General features: G+C 42.8%; 1 protein-coding gene across 4 annotated transcripts in view; it reads left to right on the forward strand.

Moving 5' to 3' along the window:
- Positions 1–22413, forward strand: part of BCL2 (BCL2 apoptosis regulator) — a 127331-nt gene that overhangs the window by 22715 nt on the left and 82203 nt on the right. The window contains exon 3 of one of the 4 annotated variants that reach the window (XM_073332219.1): positions 5453–6077. The exons of the other annotated variants lie outside the window; for them this stretch is intronic. Coding sequence (XP_073188320.1) covers positions 5453–5500 — 48 coding nt within the window. The 3' untranslated portion in view covers positions 5501–6077. Of the gene's footprint in view, positions 1–5452; positions 6078–22413 lie in introns of those variants that run through there. 4 annotated transcript variants of the gene reach the window in all.

Here is a 22413-nt window from a genome sequence, read left to right on the forward strand (position 1 = left end):
GAGCATAAGCTTTCGTGTGCTAAAACCCACTTCATCAGATGCATGCAGTGTAAAATATGGTAGGAAGATATATATATATATACACACACACACACACAGAGAACATGAAACAATGGGTGTTATCATACACACTATAACAAGAGTGATCAGTTAAGGTGAGCTATTAACAGCAGGAGAGAAAAAAAACCTTTTGTAGTGATAATGAAGATGGGCCATTTCCAGCAGTTGACAAGAATGTGTGAGGAACAGTAGAGGGGAAAAAAACATGGGGAAATAATTTTACTTTGTGTAATGACCCATCCACTCCCAGTCTTTATTCAAGCCTAATTTAATGGTGTCCAGTTTGCAAATTAATTCCAATTCAGCAGTCTCTCCTTGGAGTCTGTTTCCGAAGTTTTTTTGTTGAAGAATTGCAACTTTTAGGTCTGTAATCGAGTGACCAAAGAGATTAAGTGTTCTCCGACTGGTTTTTGAATGTCATAATTCTTGACATCTGATTTGTGTCCATTTATTCTTTTATGTAGAGACTGTCCGGTTTGGCCAATGTACATGGGAGAGGGGCATTGCTGGCACATGATGGCATATATCACATTAGTAGATGTGCAGGTTAACGAGCCTCTGATAGTGTGGCTGATGTGATTAGGTCCTATGATGGTGTCCCCTGAATAGTTGGCAACGGGCTTTGTTGCAAGGTTAGGTTCCCGGGTTAGTGTTTTTGTTGTGTGGCGTGTGGTTGCTGGTGAGTATTTGTTTCAGATCGGGGGTCTGTCTGTAAGCAAGGGCTGGCCTGTCTCCCAAGATCTGTGAGAGTGATGGGTCATCCTTCAGGATAAGTTGTAGATCCTTGATGATGCGCTGGACAGGTTTTAGTTGGGGACTGAAGGTGACGGCTAGTGGCGTTCTGTTATTTTCTTTGTTGGGCCTGTCCTGTAGTAGGTGACTTCTGGATACTCTTCTGGCTCTGTCAGTCTGTTTCTTCACTTCAGCAGGTGGGTATTGTAGTTGTAAGAACGCTTGATAGAGATCTTGCAGGTGTTTGTCTCTGTCTGAGGAGATGGAGAAAATACGGTTGTATTGTAGAGCTTGGCTGTAGACAATGGATTGTGTGGTGTGGTCTGGATGAAAGCTGGAGGCATGTTAGTAAGTATAGTGGTCAGTAGGTTTCCGGTATAGGGTGGTGTTTATGTGACCATCACTTATTAGCACTGTAGTATCCAGGAAGTGGATCTCTTGTGTGGACTGGTCCAGGCTGAGGTTGATGGTGGGTTGATGAGGTCCTTAAGCGCTTTCATTTCCTATGAACTTCCTGAGATCTGAGTACAATCAGCACCTCACAGAAGGCACTCAGCATCTCACAGCATCGGGTCCATAGACATTGATGTGTATTTAACTAGGAAGGTTAGGTGACTAGTGCTATTTACAAATTTTATTGGAATTTGTATTTGCCTAACTATGGCCCCAACAGTATAACTAGCTGCACTTTGTGAGAAGTTTTCACCGATCCTTTTCAAAGCGTGTCGAACCTCACAGACAGCAAAAAGAGGGCATTTAGTGAAAGATTTCATCCGAACCAGTCTGATTTGCATTGCTAGGGGATTGTTACAAAACTGGCAAAATTCACCAATCTCTTTGCAAAACTCACAGGATTTGTTGATGAGTTCAATAATGTAAACCAGCCAGTTTAATCAGTGATATGCTGAGCTGGATTTTTTGAGAGGTGTGGTAAGAATAATAGGGTGTTACACAACCATGGAACTCAAAGCAAAGCTAAGGGATATGAAACCATGCAAACTTAATCTATCAGGAGAGTTTTTTGTCAACATTTGTGCCAATGAAAATCATACAGCTCTATAAATAGGTATATTTAATCTGTATGTGAGTTTGTGTGCATGCATATGTACATGCATAGGGTCATGATGATTATGAAAAAAAAATACAGTTCTTAACATTTTAAAGACACTTTTTCCTAGAGACAGTACATTTAGGTTCTCTCCTTAAGGCCAAAGACATGTACTCTCTGTCATGAGGAAGCTTACAGAAAAAGGAAGGGAAAGTATTATGCAGCATAGTGGGACTATAGTAACCCATTATCAGAGATACATGGCCAAACAAAGACTGCAATAGAAAATTGAAAATGTATTAGGAGCGGAAAAGATGATGTGTGAAATGTTTCCTTTTCCCTCTATATGTTTATGACAACCAGGCAAACAAGAGATTTTCATGGACTGTAACTTTAACCTTTTACATTTTACAATAGGATGGTACTAAAGTACTGGGTGTAGCTTGTGGGATAGCAGTTAGGGGACAAACCATTCTTACTAGTTCTGTTCCTGTAATACCTCCATTTAATCTATGGTGTGTTAGAATACCATACTTGCTCACAAATTGAATGGAAAAGTAGCTGAATGCTTTGGAGAGGAGGGTTCTACCATAGTAGAAATGGGTCCTACCCTAAGTGGCAGCTAATTTAGAGTATTAAATGTTTATTAATTATATCTAAATAGTTTGTGATTTAGGGGCTGACTTTCCATTGACTTTTATGGAGTTTGGATCAGGCCTATAATGATTTTCAAATTATGAATTAACTTGATCTTTATGAACAACAATCTTTTTAGCAGGATTTAGAAAACAAACAAAAATACCTACATAATTAGTTGTTACACTTTTGTTTCAGGGTAGAGTGGAGTTCTGGGTACATTCAACTCCTAAAGCCTAGGAATAAAAAATGCATTGATCTTCCTTCCCCTATTCATTTCAGTGATTATGATAACATTAGTACCCTAGTAAATGATGCAATGGGAATTAAATCAGGATGACAAGCACAGACCTCTAATTGTACATGTTAATATTTGATGTAGCATGCTAGGACCCAATCCTGCAGTCTACATCCATACAGTCAATCTGTGGGAGTCAAAGTCACTATAGTCTGCAGAACTTGCACTTAATAGGATGTACATTGTATATGATGTGCCACCAGTGAATAATGTGCATGATCATGTTTATAGTTTGGTTCATGACCTCTTTTAATGATTGAAAAAAATTCCAATAACTATTTACTGGGGTAAAATTCCCCCCTTTGCAGAGGTCAAGCACAAGATCAAGACACCATTTAAATATATATATGTTGATATTTAGGCCTGGTGCTGGCCCTCTATGTGTGTGTGTGTGTGTGTGTGTGTGCGTGCATGTGCGAGCTTTACACCCCAATCTGATGATGATCTGGGTAGTCACTTAAAATGACAGTAGTAGAAAATATTAGTTCAACAAAGTAAGACTTAAATCTGTAGTTGCTTGTGCCATTAACATTAAAATAGGCATTCTTGATAGCCATATTATATTGATTTTATTTTTGTTTTAAATCGTCTTGACCCCATGTTTTTAAATGGGTCTGCCATTTCCTGCAACTAAAGCAGCTGCTATGTTAGTGTTAGTTCTTCACTAGCCTCCTGTTTTTTAAGAAGAGAGTTATATTGTCTAACACAGACCTGTGTGTGGGTCATCAAATATATATATCCCCTAATAGAAATTCATAGGAAGAATATGACCAAAAATAGTGTTGTAGAAGGGATATAGAACTGAGTTAACTCTATCCAAAGTGTGAGCCATACTTTGTCTGAAAAGCACAATTTATTCCACAACTTTTGTGAAGGAGTGATGTTTGGGTATGACAAGTTGTGCTGGCCTGTGCAAAGGGGCTTGTTACTTTTGGCTTCTCTTTAGATGCTCTCATAGACAACAGCACTCGACTTGCATAGTCCTTGTGTTTCCTGAGCATAAGGACTGTGATTGGGGCCTAGGCTTTACTCAGGGGTATGAGGGAGGAAGACTCCTCTTCTTCACCTCATAAGCATGTAGAGCCAGCCACACTCAAGTCGCTTTTTCCCGCTTTATACATTTTAGTCACCTTTGCCCTGGTCTAGACTAGGAGTTGAGGTCGAATTTAGCAGCGTTAAATCGATTTAACCCTGCACCCGTCCACACGACGAAGCCCTTTTTTTCGACTTAAAGGGCTCTTAAAATTGATTTCTTTACTCCACCCCCGATAAGGGGATTAGTGCTGAAATCGGCCTTGTCAGGTCAAATTTGGGGTACTGTGGACGCAATTAGATGGTATTGGCCTCTGGGAGCTATCCCAGAGTGCTCCACTGTGACCGCTGTGGACAGCACTCTCAACTCAGATGCACTGGCCAGGTAGACAGGAAATGGCCCGTGAACTGTGAATTTCATTTCCTGTTTGGCCAGCGTGGCAAGCTGCAGGTGAGTGCAGAGCTCATCAGCAGAGGTGACCATGATGGAGTCCCAGAATTGCAAAAGAGCTCCAGCATGGACCGAACGGGAGGTACGGGATCTGATCACTGTATGGGGAGAGGAATCTGTGCTATCAGAACTCCGTTCCAGTTTTCGAAATGCGAAAACATTTGTCAAAATCTCTCAGGGCATGAAGGACAGAGGCCATAATAGGGACCTGAAGCAGTGCCACATGAAACTTAAGGAGCTGAGGCAAGCCTACCAGAAAACCAGAGAGGCAAACGGCAACTCTGGGTCAGAGCCCCAAATATGCCGCTTCTATGATGAGCTGCATGCCATTTTAGGGGGTTCAGCCACCACTACCCCAGCCGTGTTGTTTGACTCCTTCAATGGAGATGGAGGCAACACGGAAGCAGGTTTTGGGGACGAAGAAGATAGCTCACAGCAAGCACACGGAGAAACCGGTTTTCCCGACAGCCAGGAACTGTTTCTCACCCTGGACCTGGAGCCAGTACCCTGCCGAATACACTGAAGGCTGCCTCCTGGACCTACCAGGCGGAGAAGGGACCTCTGGTGAGTGTACCTTTTTAAATAGTATACATGGTTTAAAAGCAAGCGTGTTTAATGATTAATTTTCCCTGGCATTCGCGGCCAGTACAGCTACTGGAAAAGTCTGTTAATGTGTCTGGGGATGGAGCGGAAATCCTTTAGGGACATCTCCATAAAGCTCTCCTGGATGTACTCCCAAAGCCTGTGCAAAAGGTTTCTAGGGAGGGCAGCCTTATTCCGTCCACCATGGAAGGACACTTTATCATGCCAGGCCAGTAGCACGTAGCCGGGAATCGTTGCAGAACAAATCATTGCACTGTATGTTTGCTGGCGTTCAAACAACATCCGTTCTTTATCTCTCTGTGTTATCCTCAGGAGAGTGATATCATTCGTGGTCACCTAGTTGAAATAGGGTGCTTTTCTTAAGGGGACATTCAGAGGTGCCCGTTCCTGCTGGGCGGTTTGCCTGTGGCTGAACAGAAATGTTCCGTGCTGTTAATCACGCGGTGGGGGGAGGCAAAATGTGACCTTGTAATGAAAGCACATGTGCTATGTATGTAATGTTAACAGCAAGGTTTACCGTGAAAGAGTGTACCCGTTGTTTTATAAAATGTGTCTTTTTAAATACCACTGTCCCTTTTTTTTTCTCCACCAGCTGCATGTGTTTCAAGGATCACAGGATCTTCTCCTTCCCAGAGGCTAGCGAAGATTAGAAGGCGAAAAAAATACACTTGCAATGAAATGTTCTCTGACCTCATGCTGTCCTCCCACACTGACAGAGCACAGACGAATGCGTGGAGGCAGACAATGTCAGAATGCAGGAAAGCACAAAATGACTGGGAGGAGAGGTGGCGGGCTGAAGAGAGTAAGTGATGGGCTGAAGAGAGGGCTGAAGCTGAAGGTGGCGGCAGCGTGATGAGAGGAGGCAGGATTCAATGCTGAGGCTGCTGGAGGATCAAACTAATATGCTCCAGCATATGGTTGAGCTGCAGGAAAGGCAGCAGGAGCACAGACCGCCACTACAGCCCCTGTGTAACCAACCGCCCTCCTCCCCAAGTTCCATAGCCTCCTCACCCAGCCGCCCAAGAATGTGGTGGGGGGCCTCCGGCCACCCAGCCATTCCACCCCAGAGGATTGCCCAAGCAACAGAAGGCTGGCATTCAATAACACTTTTAAACTTTTAAAGTGCTGTGTGGCCTTGTCCTTCCCTCCTCCACCACCCCTCCCGGGCTACCTTGGCAGTTATCCCCCTATTTGTGTGATGAATTAATAAAGAATGCTTGAATGTGAAGCAACAATGACTTTATTGCCTCTGCAAGCGGTGATCAAAGAGAAGTGGGGAAGGTGGTTAGCTTACAGGGAAGTAGAGTGAATCAAGGGCCGGGGGGCTTCATCAAGGAGAAACAAACAGAACTTTCACACTGTAGTCTGGCCAGTCATGAAACTGGTTTTCAGAGCTTCTCTGATGCACACCACGCCCTCCTGTGCTTTTCTAACTGCCCTGGTGTCTGGCTGCGCGTAACCAGTGGCCAGGCGATTTGCCTCAACCTCCCACCCCGCTATAAACGTCTCCCCCATACTCTCACAGATATTGTGGAGCGCACAGCAAGCAGTAATAACAGTGGGAATATTAGTTTCGCTGAGGTCTAACCGAGTCAGTAAACTGCGCCAGCGCGCTTTTAAACGTCCAAATGCACGTTCTACCACCATTCTGCACTTGCTCAGCCTGTAGTTGAACAGCTCCTGACTACTGTCCAGGCTGCCTGTGTACGGCTTCATGAGCCATGGCATTAAGGGGTAAGCTGGGTCCCCAAGGATAACTATAGGCATTTCAACATCCCCAACAGTTATTTTCTGGTCTGGGAATAAAGCCCCTTCCTGCAGCTTTTGAAACCGACCAGTGTTTCTGAAGGTGTGAGCGTCATGTACCTTTCCCGGCCATCCCACGTTGATGTTGGTGAAATGACCCTTGTGATCCACCAGTGCTTGCAGCACTATTGAAAAGTACCCCTTGCAGTTTATGTACTTGCTGGCTTGGTCTCCGGTGCCAAGATAGGGATATGGGTTCCGTCTATGGCCCCACCACAGTTAAGGAATCCCATTGCAGCAAAGCCATCCGCTATGACCTGCACATTTCCCAGGATCACTACCCTTGATATCAGCAGATCTTTGATTGTGTTGGCTACTTGCATCACAGCAGCCCCCACAGTAGTGTCCATGTCCTCATCGCTGTCATCACCGCGCTGACGTTGCCTACTCACCCGGTTTCGCTTTGCCAGGTTCTGGTGCTGCCTATACTGCTGGATAATGCGCATGGTGTTTAATGTGCTCCTAATTGCCAAAGTGATCTGAGCGGGCTCCATGCTTGCTGTGGTATAGCGTCTGCACAGAAAAAAGGCGTGGAACGATTGTCTGCAGTTGTTATGACGGAGGGAGGGGCGACTGATGACATGGCTTACAGGATTGGCTTACAGGGAATTAAAAGCAACAAAGGGGGTGGCTTTACATCAAGGAAAAACAAAAACAACTGTCACACAGAATGGCCCCCTCAAGGATTGAACTCAAACCCCTGGGTTTAGCAGGCCAATGCTCAACCCAATGCTCAATCCACTGAGCTATCCCTCCCCCCGGTATTTCAGGCAGGACTGAATCTCCATTAAACTTTTCAAGGTGCCCCTGATAGACCTCACCGAAATGATTGTCGGCTGTTGATTTCACGGAGGGAGGGAGGGGGGAGCAAATGAATACAAAACAAAATCTGGTGTATTTCTTGTTTTGATCCACTCCATCTATCTTTTACATCTTTGGCTGGCAGCAGACGGTGCAGTAGGACTGCTAGCCATCCTCATCTCCTGGCTGCTCGGCAGAAGATGGTGCAGTAGGACTGCTAGCCACCCTCATTTCCTGGCTGCTCGCCAGAAGACGGTGCAATAGGACTGCCGGCAGGACTAAAGAGAATGAGCTGGTCCAGTAACTTCTATTTTAGTCCCCGCGCCCATGTCTGCCCAGGTCCGACCTTACCAAGGCAGCCAGGAGCACCTCGGACATGATGACGATGGTTATCAGTCCTATTGCACCGTCTGCTGCCACAAGGCAATGGGCTGCTGCTGTGTAGCAATGCAGAACCACGTCTGCCAGCACCAGGAGACGTACGGTGACAGTGAGCTGAGCGGGCTCCATGCTTGCCGTGGTATGGCGTCTGCACAGGTAACTCAGGAAAAAAGGCGCGAAACGATTGTCTGCCGTTGCTTTTGCAGAGGGAGAGAGGGAGGGAAGGAGGGTCTGATGACATGTACCCAGAACCACCCGCGACAATGTTTTTGCCCCATTAGGTATTGGGATCTCAACCCAGAATTCCAATGGGCGGCAGAGACTGGGAACTGTGGGATAGCTACCCATAGTGCAACGCTCTGGAAGTCGACGCTAGCCTCGGTATGGTGGAAGCACTCTGCCGAGTTAATGCACTTAATGCACTTAGCATTTTGTGTGGGGACACACACACTCGAATATATAAAAACGATTTCTAAAAAAAGACTTCTATAAATTCGACCTAATTTCGTAGTGTAGACATACCCTTTGTAAATGGCAGCAGTAAAAACTGAGGTTATGTACCTGGATCTCTCATCCGTTAACTGGCCTAAAAAAAGAGAGGAAAGCCCTACTCCTAGTGAGAGCTATGGTAATTATGCTTTAAAGTTCAAGTGGTAGAGATGAGTGGCTTTTTTGGTGTAAAAAATTGCGAGTTCTGTTCCCCATGCGATATGCAAGCAGTTGGTTAAAGACTGTGCTATACACGTGTGTATGTATATATGACCAACGATCATTGCAATTTAAACAGGTTTTCCTGTTTATAGGTTAGATTCAGTAAAAATCTATTGTCATACACTTTGTACTTTGGTCGATACAAGGAGTGCTATGCTGAGGAAAAGCAGACAAAGATATATTTTTTTTCCCATGCCAACTGTAATCGACCATTTAAAGGCACTGTACATTAGTAATTCACTTCAACAGGAAAAAGGTTGTTAGTCCTGCATAAATATCTGAAATTGCAGAACTCAGGTGTTTTGTTTTTGTCACATGACTTTTCAGAAAAGTATCTTGTATTTTATTATGGCTATAATCCAGATCCTGTTTTCAGTCAGAAGAAATACTAGTTAGAAATCATTTGAAGGTTGTGTTTTGGAAATGAAATGCAAAACTAACAGGAAAGCAGTTTGGTTTTTATTTTAAATGTGTGTGAGTATCTTTTTGAAGAGACACTATCAACTTAAAATTATCATAAGTAATCTGAACCAGTGGTCCTCAAACCAGGGCTATGTGTACCCCTGGGGGTACTCAACTCATCTAGATGAGTATTTCTCAACCTGGGGGTTGCAGCCCCCAAGGGGGTTATGAGATGGGCTTGGGGTGGGGGCGAGGTTGCAAGTGCAGGGCTGGCATTAGAGGGTGGCAAGCAGGGCAATTGCCTGGGGCCTTGTGAACCTAAGTTACATGCTTCAGCCCCAGGCGGCGGGGCTTTGGCTTCAGACAAGGCTCATGAGTGAAAAACAGGCTCAAGTATTACACTGAAATGTATGTACACTATATTCCAGTCGATTTATTTTATAATTAATGGTAAAAATGAGAGAGCCAGCAATTTTTCAGTAATAGTGTGTTGTGACACTTGTACTTTTATGTCAGATTTTGTAAGTTTTTAAGTGAGGTGAAACTTGGGAAACGCAAGACAAATCACATTCTTGAAGGGGGTACAGTAGTCTGGAAAGGTTGAGAACCACTGGTCTAAAATGTTTCAATCACGGGTGTCATACGTAACACCTAAAACTATTATAATGGAAAAAGATAAGGAAAATATTTTTCTCTTTTTGCCCCACTTTGCTTACTTTGTGTATTTGATAGTACTCTGTATAAAATTGGGAGAATTTGATTGTAAAATCACAACAGGTGTATTTTTATTTCAAAATGACTTGTTTTCATGTAGAGAAAGTCTGTGTATCTTCTCCATTCAGTCCAGTTTGTCAGAGGGTGAAAGTCACAACTGTGCAGAGAGCCAGCACAATGTCTATGTACATCTTAATTCCAATTTAGGCTCTCAAAATACGGCTTACGTAAACCTTAAGCCCTACATAGGCCTCATGCTGGCCCTCTGTACAGCAGTGAATTTCTCAAGTGCTCTTTTACTATGCAGACACCTTGTAATGCCAATTTTTCTCTCCTCAGGAATGTGAGTTAAAATGTTTTTCCTTTGAATTTTAAAGTTAGCAGATGAATTTAAGAAAAATGTAACAATGTAAATAAGAAATGTGATTTTTTTTTTTTTTTTTTGCATTTTAACTTCATTTATTTGTGACCTCCCAAAACAAGATAGAAGTACTACATTAATTAATTAATTTAAGGACTCTTTAATTTCCCCCCTTCCTCTTGGCCCAGTGTTTTCTTGCCATTGTTTACATGTCTTGCTAGTCTTTCCATGCTATTCTTTACTTAGTCCCCATTGCAGCATCTGTGAGAGACCTCCACTATTTTCAGCTGAATGTTGGGATGCACTGTACAGACATGAGAGACCATATTCTATTTTACAGGATGTTTGGTCTACATCTTAAGATAGTTGAGATGTTAATCAAATTCTTTGTAATTGTAACTTTAAAAAAATGAAAGAGTGCAAACCAGTGTGGTTGTATGATACTTCCAGAATGATAAGGGAATCTTCTTAGTGTCAGCAAGTGAACATAATCAATATAAGTAGCAATTCCAAAAGGACAATGTCATTATGGATTTTTACAGCTTGTGATGGATCTTGTAACCTGAAAAAAGTGTACAGCAGCCAGGGCTTTTACTTCCTACTTCCCTTCCTTTCTTTTGTGTGGTCAGATAACAACCACCATGAAAGGAAATGAATGCCCTGGGCTAGCATCTTCCTGTTAATAAATTATACTACAAATTGTGAACTGAAATCAGTTGGAATTGATTTTGCACAATGAAAGATTCTAATTTCTGTCTTCTGGTTTTTCTCTTGTTTCTTACTTTGCAAGTGCTACTGAAAGCCTGTGTGGTGAGAAACAAGTTGTGCTTCATATTCTAGAGCAGTGGTCTCCAACCTTTTTATGCCCAAGATCACTTTTTGAATCTAAGGGCAACCCAGGATCTACCCCACCCCTTATCTAGTGGCCCACCCTGCTCACTCCATGCCCCTCCCTCTCCGTCACTTGCTCTCCCCCACCCTGACTCACTTTCACCGGGCTGGGGTAGGCGGTTGGGGTTCGGGGCTGGGGCCGAGGGGTTCGCAGCGGGGGAGGGGGCTCTGGGCTGAGCCTGGGGCAGGGAGTTGGCATGCAAGAGGGGTAAGGGGGTGCAAGCTCTGGGGGGAGTTTGGTGCAGGAGGGGCCCTAGGCTGGGGCAGAGTGTTAGAGTACAGGAGGGGGTACAGGGTGCTGGCTCTGGGAGTGGGGGGTCAGGGCTGGGGCAGGGGGTTGGGTTCAGGAGGAGGTACGGGGTGCTGGCTCTTGCAGGGAGGTCAGGTTGGGGCTTGGGGTGCAGGAGGGGATATGGGGTGCTGGCTGGGGGAGGGGGCTCGGGGCTGGGGGTTGGGGTGCAGCCTCCCATCGGGCGCACTTCCTTTCAGCAGCTCCCGGTCGGCAGCAGGTGCAGCAAGGCTAAGGCAGGCTCCTTGCCTACCCCGGCCCCACACAACTCCTGGAAGAGGCCAATGCACCCCTGGGAAGGGAGGGAGCACATGGCTCTGTGCGTTGCCCTTCTCTGCAAGCACCGCCCCCACAGCTCTCCTGGCCAATGGGAGCTTCGAGGGCGGTGCTTGCAGGCAGGAACAGCGTGCAGAGGGAGACTCCTGGGCCTCGCCGTGGGGCATGCTGGCCGCTTCTGGGAGCGGCGTGGGGCTGGGGTACGGAGTCTGCCTTGGTGGCAGCCACGCTACACCACCAGAGATTGCGATCGACTGGGAGATCCTCTAGGATCGACCAGTCAATCCTGACCGATTGGTTGGTGACCACTGTCTCCAAATGCTGTCCTCAAATGAATGGAATGTTATTGTCAAATTTATTCAACGGTGTGGATGCAACCTACAGAGCATTTAAGCATGAAAGAAGAGAATGATGGAGGAGACATAAAGAAGAGGAAAGAGAACGAGCTGATTTGCTGTGTTCAATGGACTCAGGAATATTTTAAATGGAAAGATTAGTAAATTCACTCAAATGTATTAGGAGGCCCTTGGATATAAAAGCATTTAATTTGCTATTCACCTATGTAATATGAGTTGGATTCAAATGTATGGCTGGATTTAAACTTCAAGTGTATAGGGAAGTGAACAGCAATATGCCCCCAAAGCTTGATTGGGATGGCCAATCCACATGCAAGAGAGAACCTACCAATAGGGTCTTCAGGAGTTTTGGCCTGATAGTCGCTCCACTTCTTTTTATGAAAAAGGAGCAGGATACTGACACTTTGGCTGGTGGCAGTTGCCTGCATGTATGTAAATAGATAGCCAATAGATATGGTACCAGTAGATGGTGCAGAAGAATATGAAGCATAGTTCTTGGGTTTTGTAGTACTGATAAACGTGTTGGGCATTGTAGATGGCTTCTTCTGTGCAGTTCTTTACATGGAGCTCATAACATCAGTTGAGTAGGCCATGGGACCTGAAGTTATGCAGTCTTGGGGCAACGAGAATATCGCAACTGCAATGGTCACTGTTATAATTCTGACACTTTTTGTTTGTTTGTTTTAAAGTAATTAGTGTTGTTGCCATAATATACCCAGTACTAAGCCTACACAGAAACTTCTTACTCTGAAATTCTTATTACTTACACAATAAACAGAAATATTTTAATGGCCCTAACTGCTACGCATAGTTAGAGAAATATCCGTGTCTGTTACCCGCTATGGGGACTAGCTTCCTCATGCTCTTCTGTAAAGTACTTATTTTGTTTTAGTGACTTTGCAGTTGTTATGGGCTTGATCCAACTTCCATAAGACTCCTATGACTTCAGTGCATTTTGGGTCCTAAGCTACCGTGTCCCGCTTGCTATGCTCTTGAAAGTATTCAAGTGTACAAGGGTTTATATGTGTTCATTACATCACTGACAAAGTTAGTTGCCTTTTGAGGAAGGAAAACTTCTACACATGTAGAAAATGGTGTAACTTGAAATTGTTTCTTTAAAATAGATCCAGTGTTTTAGTAAAATTACACGTTTAGCAGTAAGGTATCCATCCATATTTAGTTGTATGTGTTTTAATGGTCAATCTAAATTAGGCCACAGGGAAAGGGTGATTATACTCTTTCTATTTGTGTATTTACTAAGACCTGCTAGCATAAATAGGGATATTTGAGAGGAAAGCATAATTAACATAAGTACATAATTAACTCCGGTGAACTAGGGGAGATCTTTGAAGGAAGAAAGTAGAAAAACAGTGACTATTATGCTAAAATGTAGGAATTGTTCTTTCTAAATTGGAATATTTGACATATATTCTTGTTATATTTTATACAATCTACTTCTAGAATTAAATTTTGAGAACATGGCCTCCAGTCATGCATGCACATAGTCACTTGTAGACACAAACAGAATTTTACATGCAATGTCCCTCTCCCCTCATTTTCATTTGGTTTACACACAAACATAGAATTTTTTGCATGTAAAATGTACTATTTGTGTGCAGAGTGGCAGTGTACAAAAATCACATGTGCAAGTGATTTTGTTGTTGTTGTTGTGTGCAGGTAGAGGCTGGATTGAAATTCCTTTGAAAATTTGGGACCAAATTCTGTGTTGGCAGGACTCCAGCAGTGGCATTCTGCCAGCAGAGAATTTATCCTTTGGTCCTTAAGGTACTTCTAGCTGATGTTCTACTTCTGATTTATTAGCAGCTTTTGATACAATTGACAGGATATTTATTTAACATCTGTCCTCCACATTTGTTACCTAAGGATTTGCGCTCACACGGCTGACTCATACCTCACTAGTCAATTGTTTCAAGTTTTTGGTGATAAGAAGTTCTTTGTTCTTCCAATTAGCACAGTGATGTTCTGCAGGACTTGGGAGTTGGGCCAAGTGCGGTTTTATTTACACTGACTGCCAGTTGGTGCTTTGATTACATTTTTCTGAAGACTGTCTACACATTTCATGATATTCATGACTGGAATCTTAGAATATTTTTTCTGAAAAGTAAACTAGAAATACATTTTTTAAACTAAATAAATATAGAAAGGTGTTTTGATGGCACCAATCATCAACAAAATATATATATTGATTTTTAAATTAATAATTCAGGTTTTAAGCAACATATTTTAAAGTTATTTCCTGCTTTACTTGCCTGCCAGTGCACGACTAGAGAGACTCAAATTTCTCAGGGGAATGAAATGGTCGCTAATTTATAGCTGTGACTTGTTAGGCTCAGTTTGCTTAGGGCAACGCTGCCACTACATTTGGCACAGCAGAGGCCTGTATTTCCCCTAGAAAGAGTTACTAAAATCACCAACGCCTAAAGCAGTGTATGACATGGGCAGCTACTGGCACTGTTTGGATGTTAAAGACCCCATCAGCACTTGCAAGAGAGATTCAGTTCCCTGAACTCAAGTATTAGCAATTTAAAAGGTTTTCAGTCCACCTTAAAACATGGACTAAACTGATATTTTTATTTGATTCTTTCTTTTCTTGTTTTAGGTGTTTCTCTTCCCCTCCCCAACCCCACCTCCCCCAGCAGTTTACCAGCATGATTTCTATTTATGCAGTGAGAAACTCAGTGAGAAACTTGTTAAATAAGATTTATTATTTCCTTTTTATGGGTCAGATTCTGATACCTTATTCTACAACTAGTGATGATCTTGATAGTCTCCTTGATTTTGAGGAGTATGTTGACAATCATAGTTTGTACTAATGGGGCTTCACATAACTCCATACACCAATTCAGGAAGCACAACATTTAGTGCACTGGCCACAGAACCATGTGCTACTTTGTGCTGATTGAGCTGCGCGTTGTTTCCATGCCTGGCTCTGTTTTTCTAGTTGCTCAACACTATTCTTCTCAAAGTCATGGGCATCTACCCTTACAGTGTGGTGCCATGCACTACGATCAATTGCCAGTTGCTCAAATTCGAGTCAGAAATTTTGATTCTGTGCAGATTTTTGTTTCAGGGTGTCTTTGAAGCATTTAATCTGTCCCGCATGTTTATGATTGCTGGAGCTTACTTTGGAATATGACTTGTTTTGATAAACGGATCTCAGGCATATGAATTACATAGTCAGGCTATCTCAGTTAGGTGCAGATCAAATGAGCCTCGATGCCGACCGAACCAGCTTTCACCAAGACTTCCGTATTGGAAGCCCGTTCCTGCCATTTGATGCCCAGCAATCATCATATTTGTCGCAAATAGAAACTGTCAAGCTTTTTAATGTGCTGTTGATAACAGGACCATGTTTCACACCCGTAGAGCAATGTTGTGAGGACGACTACATTACAGACTTTGATATTTGCCTGCAGATAGAGTCCATGTTGCTTCCAGATTCAGTGATGGAGAAGACCATATTCGGTGCTGGCTTTCTTAATTTATGCATCCACTTCATAGTTGATTATTGCTTCATTGTTCAACATGCTGCCAAGATAAGTAAACTGTTTGATAGCTTGGAACGTGGTACTTTCCAAGCGTATTGATGGGTCTTGGTAAGGTTGTTGAGAAGCTGTCTGGTACATAACCTTTGTTTTCATTTGCTGATGGTGAGGCCAAAGTTATGAGCCGCTGCAGCAAAGCTGTTTGTGAGGTTTTATACCGCTGCTTCAGAGCGCACCATCAGGGCACAGTGATTTGGACCTCTTCAGCAAGTTTCATCTCACTTTAGCACCACAATGTCAATACGATATCTTTCAAGCTCTTGAGCAACCAGAGCAGTCCACCTGGCAGGCAGATCAGTTTCGTTTGGATGATCAAGGATTGTAAGAACATTCCACATTACAACACAGAGATAAAAATAAACTTTTCAAGACTTGTTTGAATTTGACCACATGATGGGATGGCCACGGTAAGCTGATCAGGGCTTCTTAGGATGAGCTTCTTGGGATTTGGGGGATTTTTAGGGCACCTTGTATAGCCCCCTCCTTGGATTGAGGTCAGCTGTACTGTTCCTGAATACAGCAGCCTAGCTGATCAAGATGCAGAGCAACCAAAATCATGACCTGCCTGCTCGCAGGTTCACAACTATGACTCCCAGCAGTGTCCATCGCCTGTCACTTTCACCATTTCCCCCCACTGCTGTGGCACTTCTTGGCTTGTCGAAGACTGCCTGAGAATTTGCTTAAACTAGACCAGCAGTTGCGCACCAACTTTCACACGCTTTCGGCCAACAAGGCCATTTCCAGTAGCAAGGTGAACTGAGACAACTGAAAGACTTGCTGGCTCCAGGTTTATTTTTGGAGTGACCGTCTCATAGACTAGTTGCCCAGGCTAATAAGCCTGGTCCGCCTGGCCAGAGCCCTGTTAGCCACAGGGTGTTTCAGGGTAAGTAGTATCCCTGGAGTCGATTGTGTTGTTTGAAGAATAACTACTCTGCCTGAGTAAAAGTATCTGAATCTGGCCCTATATTTCCAAAATAATTTTTATCTGTCTACTGCAAATACTCTAGATAATTCACAGTGTGATTATGGCAATGGCCTTCTCAGTAGGCTTATTGCTTTTTTTCTCTTTGATTTGCAAGCTATTCAGATTAGGTTACTTGCCTGTTTATTATTGGCTCTATCACTTTCACTTGACTTTTCATTCAGGAGTTTACACCATATACCTCGGCTGACTTACACTGATGAGGTGAGTTGACCACAGGAATGGAAACTGTGCAATCCTGTCCCAACACTGACTTACTGTTTGACCTTAGGCAAGTTACTTACCGCTTTTCCCTCAGTTTCTTCTTCTGCTCTATGGGAGTAATAGTCACCTCCCTCCCTCACCTGCATATTAGGATGATTGATTAATTAGTGTTTGGAAAGCTCTTTGAAACGTTAAAAATGAGAAGTATGAAGAATTATTATCCCCAAGTAAAATTTTCAAAAGCATCTCAGTGTCTCATTTTCAAAAGTGATTTTAGGTGTCTGTCTCACTGACTTTTAATGTGTGAGGCTCCTGATAGCTTAAGTCACTTTTGAAAATGGGACACTCAGCTGCTTTTGGAAATTTTATCCACGGATGATAATTCTTGTCATGTTCAATATTTCAAACACTAATTAATCATCGTACATCCATGTGAGGCAGGAGGGTGGTAACGGTTACTGTACAGAAGAGGAAACTGAGGAACTGACAAACAGACAAACCAAAATAAAAGAATTCAAAAATTTCAAGTCAAAATGTTTCATTTCAGTCTAAAATGCTAAAACAAAATGTTTTGCCGTTTCCAAATTCAAAGTTTTCAAAACGTTTTGTTCTGCAATAATAATTCAACTTTTTGTCCCAATTCAAGACAAAAACAAATGTTGGCATATCAGAATTTAGAATAAATGTTTGTTTGGCATGAATCATAGTGCTTTTTCCTCAAATTTCCAGCATATAACCTAAGGAGAAATACTGAATATTACGGGGATTTTCAGATCGATCTGGTACTTAGTATACAAATTAAAATTAATTTAAAATGAGACCTTTAAGGAAAAACACTTGCTTTGTCTGTTACCTGTTTCCTGATCCTTCTTGATAACAAATGGCTGCTTTGTTATCCTTCACACTCTCCACAGAGTTAAAATTCATTGTGAGTGATTGACATAGATTTGAATAAATTGTGGAGGTACAAAACTTGACCTGGCTGTTTCCCTTCTTACCTCCTTTGTGAATTCAGTATGATATTATATTTGCAATCTTTCATATATTTCTGTAAATAGATAAATAACCCTGAGCCAAGAACTTGGCATTCACGTGTATCTATAGGGGGGGCAAAACGAATGATCAGTGAGTGTACGGACTTCTAGATACTTGACAAAACTACCCCTTTAAATTTCACCTACCAGTAATATACAGCCAAAACACTAGTTGTGAAATATATTGATAGAAACAACAAAAACAAGGCAATCCATTCTTGCAACCAACAAAAACAAGGCAATCCATTCTCTAAAAGGGTCCCATCTGTTACAATTAACATTTATATTAAATGTACTATGAAACATTTTAAAAGCTGGAAAATAAAGTGCATTTAGTAAGTAGTAATTTCTCCTGGAGTTTGGTTCAACAGTATGGAATAAACACAATTCCATTGAAATGAATGAATTTTTGATCAAAATTAATTATGCATAATGTACAGGGAGGTTCATTTGAATGTTGGAAGAATAGAAAACATGTACTGTTAGGGCCAGATTCACTACTGGTGTATACAGAGCGTCTAGTGCAATGACACACCAATCTCTGCTAAAATTTCTAGGCACTTCTGTAATGCAAATAATAATAATGGATTTTTGACTTAAGTGGAGTTATTGCTGCTTTTACTGGTCATGAAGTTGGCCTTTGTGCTTTGCGTGAAATTTGGAATGAAGTCAAAGGTGATCAACGTGCTGTTTAACATCATGGTGACAAAACAGCTGGAGACAGCAGGGCACCTTCTCAGGGATTTTTTTTTTTTTTTTTTTGGCTTGTGATTTTTAGAATGCTGAAGTGTCATTTATTTTGACACCTGGAGTTTTTCAGGCCATGATTGTGTGCTTTGTGGGAAAAGCATTAAAATGTGTTAAAGGCATAAGAGTGCGGTGTCTGAAGTTTTATTAGGAAGCTGTAGTTTATTATAAGTTATCCCAAGATTGTAAATATGTGAATTTAGAAATTCTGACCATAAAATTTTGGTGCATTTTTAAAAGCTTCACTGAGCTCAAAATGGAATTTAAAGGTAGTATTTAATTTGCAGTTTACAGGAATGCTGTTGAGTCCACTAGTCCTGAATTTAGAAGTCCTAGAAACAAAAGAAATAGCTAAATATTCTTGCCGAAATTAAGGTAACAGTTTCAGCAGTAATACCTGATGTCTACAGCAAAATTACAGAGCTGCTAAATGTTATTAAATCATAGCAATTGTGGCTGATTTAAATCCCAACCCATGTGGAGGTCCCTCCTGACTCTGACAGAACTCTGCAGGGGGCACAAGGGTTCACATTAACAGCTCCCAGTGCAGCTGGGCCTTTAGTACACATCAAGGTTTATTTTTCTCTATAAATGGCCAAAAAGTCAATATGATCCTTGCCTTTTAAAAATTATGTAGATGCTCAATAAAGACAACACAATAAAAACAAAGGGAATGAGTGGACCTTTAGGACCTATACTTTTCCAGTAAATAAAGAATGTAAAGTGGCCTGAATAGTATTTCGCACTGATTGACTTATGAAATGATGTAACCACTACCAAATTTTAAAACAATGAATTGAGTTTAATATAACCGAGTGCATCTCAAGCTTGTACAAGTTTGCCAGTTTAAAACCTTACTTTTTCACCCGGTTCTTCCTGTGTTCCCCTCACTTGCGTATATACCCTAACTCACCATTATTATTACTTATTATTTATGGTTCTCCAGTGCAGTGGTTTTCAAACCATGGGTCGTGACCCAGAACTGGGTCGCGGAATGGAAGGGACTGGGTCATGGCGGCTCTGGTCAGCATCGCTATTTGTGCACCTCTGCCCAGGAGCTGGATCTGATGCTGGCCGCTTCCAGGGCGCAGCATGGTCCGCGGTGCCAGGACAGGCAGGAAGCCTGCCTCTGCACCCCAGTTGCACCGCTGACCGAGAGGTAAGCCTGCGCCCCAATCCCCTGCCCCAGCCTTGAGTCCCCCACCCAAACCTGGAGCCCCTTCCTGCACCCCAAACCCCTCATCCCTGGCCCCACCCCAATCCTGCGTACTCAGCCCAGAGCCCTGACCCCCTCCTGCACACCAACCTCCTGCCCCAGCCCAGAGCCCCCTCCCACATCCTGAACCACTCATTCCCGGCCCCACCCCGAAGCCCTCACCCCTGAACCCCAACCCTCTGCCCTAGCCCTGAGCCCCTCCCACACCCCAAACCCCTCATCCCCAGTTCCGTTGGGTCGTGGGCATCAACGATTTTCTTCAACTGGGTTGCCAGAAAAAAAGTTTGAAAACCACCGCTCTAATGCAGTGGTCCCCAAACTGTGGGCCGCAGAGAAACGGGGGGTGGGGAGGGAGCGCCACTCAGCCCCGCTCTGCCCCAGCCTAGTTCCGCCCCCAGCTGCAGTTCCCCCTCTGCCCCCGGCTCCAGCAACAGCTCCATTCGGCCCCCTGCTCCGCCTCCAGCCCAGTGCTGCCCTCTTTTCCTCCCCACCCCCAGGCCAGCTCTGCCTCTAGCCCCAGCTCCTGCCCCATCCCCAGTTCTGCCCCTAGCTCCACGGTCAGCCCAAGCTCCTCTGCTGAGCCACCTGTGCAGTAATGGAGGGGGGCACAAGATTACTGGTAAGGGGGCACGTAACAGGAAAAGTTTGTGTACCACTGCTCTAGTGTATACAGTCCCCGGTCAAGATTGGTAGCCTATTGTATTAAGTACCATAAAAATATACAGGTAGAGACAGTCCCTGCCCTGAAGATGTTTAATGTTTAGGTCTATGCTAGAAATTTTTGCTGATATAGTAGTATCACTCAGGGGTGTGTTTTTTCTTTTTTTATACTGGCAAAACTCTTAGTGTAGATGCTGTTATACTGGGGAAAAATGCTTTTGAGGATATAGCTCATTTCACTTGGGAAACTGGTAGTATAAGCTATTATCAGCAAAAGGATATAACCTGCATCTACGCTAGGAAGCTTTGCTGGTATAGCTCTGCTAGCAAACTTTTTCTAGTATAGAGCTGGCCTCAGCCTGAGCTGCTAAAAACACAAGATACGTTACAGATTAGAGGGCATACAGCTGAATAGTAGCATTGGTGTACCAGGCCCCAGCACAGAGGTTTATTGTTAAGATAGAGAGGGAACTTAGAGTGCTAGTCTCAAAAGCCTACAACAGTACCAAAAGGAGGGACTGGGAATGATTATGTGAAAAGATGTCAGTATTCAGATATTGGTTGAGGCCTCTAGGTGTTGGCTCAATCCAATAATTAATTATAATTTAAATTTTCTCCGTAACATTATATTTAGCAGACTGGTAAAGAATTGTTTTACAATACAACCAACTTCTCTTGCCCATTCCCTGCTTTATGCTGAAAATGAGTCAACAGAAGTGGTAGGAGTTGTTTTGTAATTAGGTCCGTATCTGCGTGCTGGACTGATGAAGTTGTGTTTGTAATAATATGAAGTTATTTTGTTAGCAGACTTTACTTTCAAAGTCTTTTCCCCCTTCCAGCACCCCAAGGTACAGCTTTACTGGATCAGTTACCATCTGCTCCAGTGTTTGCATTTAGCCTGCAGGGCCTGTGATCTCAGAAATGTTTCCTGTAAATGGAATCTCTCATGCCAGGCCTGTCACACAATAGATATATAATTGGATAAATCCTAAACTGGAAACTACAAACAATAATAATAATAAGAAGAAAACATATTGTACTGTAGGTGATCCATGAATCTCTCCAAAATGAAATGTTTGTTTATGTATGAAACTTAAGTATATTTTTCTTTTCTGTTTTTTGACAATAATGAAATTAATTTAATAGCTAAACTCAGTGGTGCATTTTTTCCATTCAGCATCTAAGCTAAGCAGTTTGCTGTGTTTTAGTGGAACAGTATATTATAGCGCAGACAAATTTACCTCACATTAGGTCTCAGTTCTACTCTTAGATACACAGATGGACATCTGTTTGGAGCTTGTGCATCTATCTACTAAGCTTGAACACACATGTCCTGCCATGATTTTTAGAAGATACCAGACTAGATAGTGTGATGTGAGCATGATTGAGCCTGAGGAAAAGAAAATGGGAAAAATCCAGGTTGCCCTTGTACTATTCAACAAAAAATCTGCTTCATTTTTTAAAAAAATGACAAACTATATGTTTGGTGGTTTGGTTTTAAAAAATGAAGTGATTTTTAGTCCTTATTAAATGTGACAGATTGATAACCCTAGAGATTGAAGCCCTCTGTTTTTTATCCACAGAACGTATACAGCAGGGCAGTGGCATTACAAACTTTTCCACACTGTCCCATTAATGGACCTCGCCCCTAGATGGGACTGTGAGGGTAATTCAGATTTCATGCTGATCTTTAGATTCTCTCCTAAGACTGCCAGCAAAGTGCTAATTGGTTTGAACAGTGGACATGTCCTCTTTGACCTGAACTGAGACCACTTATGCAGTGAGACGTGCACCATTTTACAAAAGAGATTATCCCAATTCCATGTTGTATACCGTCCTCCCTTACTAACAGCTTTAGTGTTCATCTCTGCTAAGGCTCATAGTTTTCCCAAGCAGAGTGAAACTGATCTGATTCTTGTCAGTCTTTCTGATTCCCAGGGAATTTTTAATGGCAGTGGGAAAATGACCAGTCTTAGTGATTTCAGTCTGCTGCTGCTGCTGCTGCTTCAAAAAGTTATAAACCATGGCAGCAGCACTAGTGTCATTTGTTTGCAGACTCAGAAAGACAGCGTTTCATTGGTTCACATTATCAAGGCAGTGTCACAGCTGGAAACTTAAAACAATGGAAACTTAAATAGGACAGAAATTGATAGTTT

This window comes from Lepidochelys kempii, chromosome 2, assembly GCF_965140265.1.
Source record: "Lepidochelys kempii isolate rLepKem1 chromosome 2, rLepKem1.hap2, whole genome shotgun sequence".
NCBI classification, from domain to species: domain Eukaryota; kingdom Metazoa; phylum Chordata; order Testudines; family Cheloniidae; genus Lepidochelys; species Lepidochelys kempii.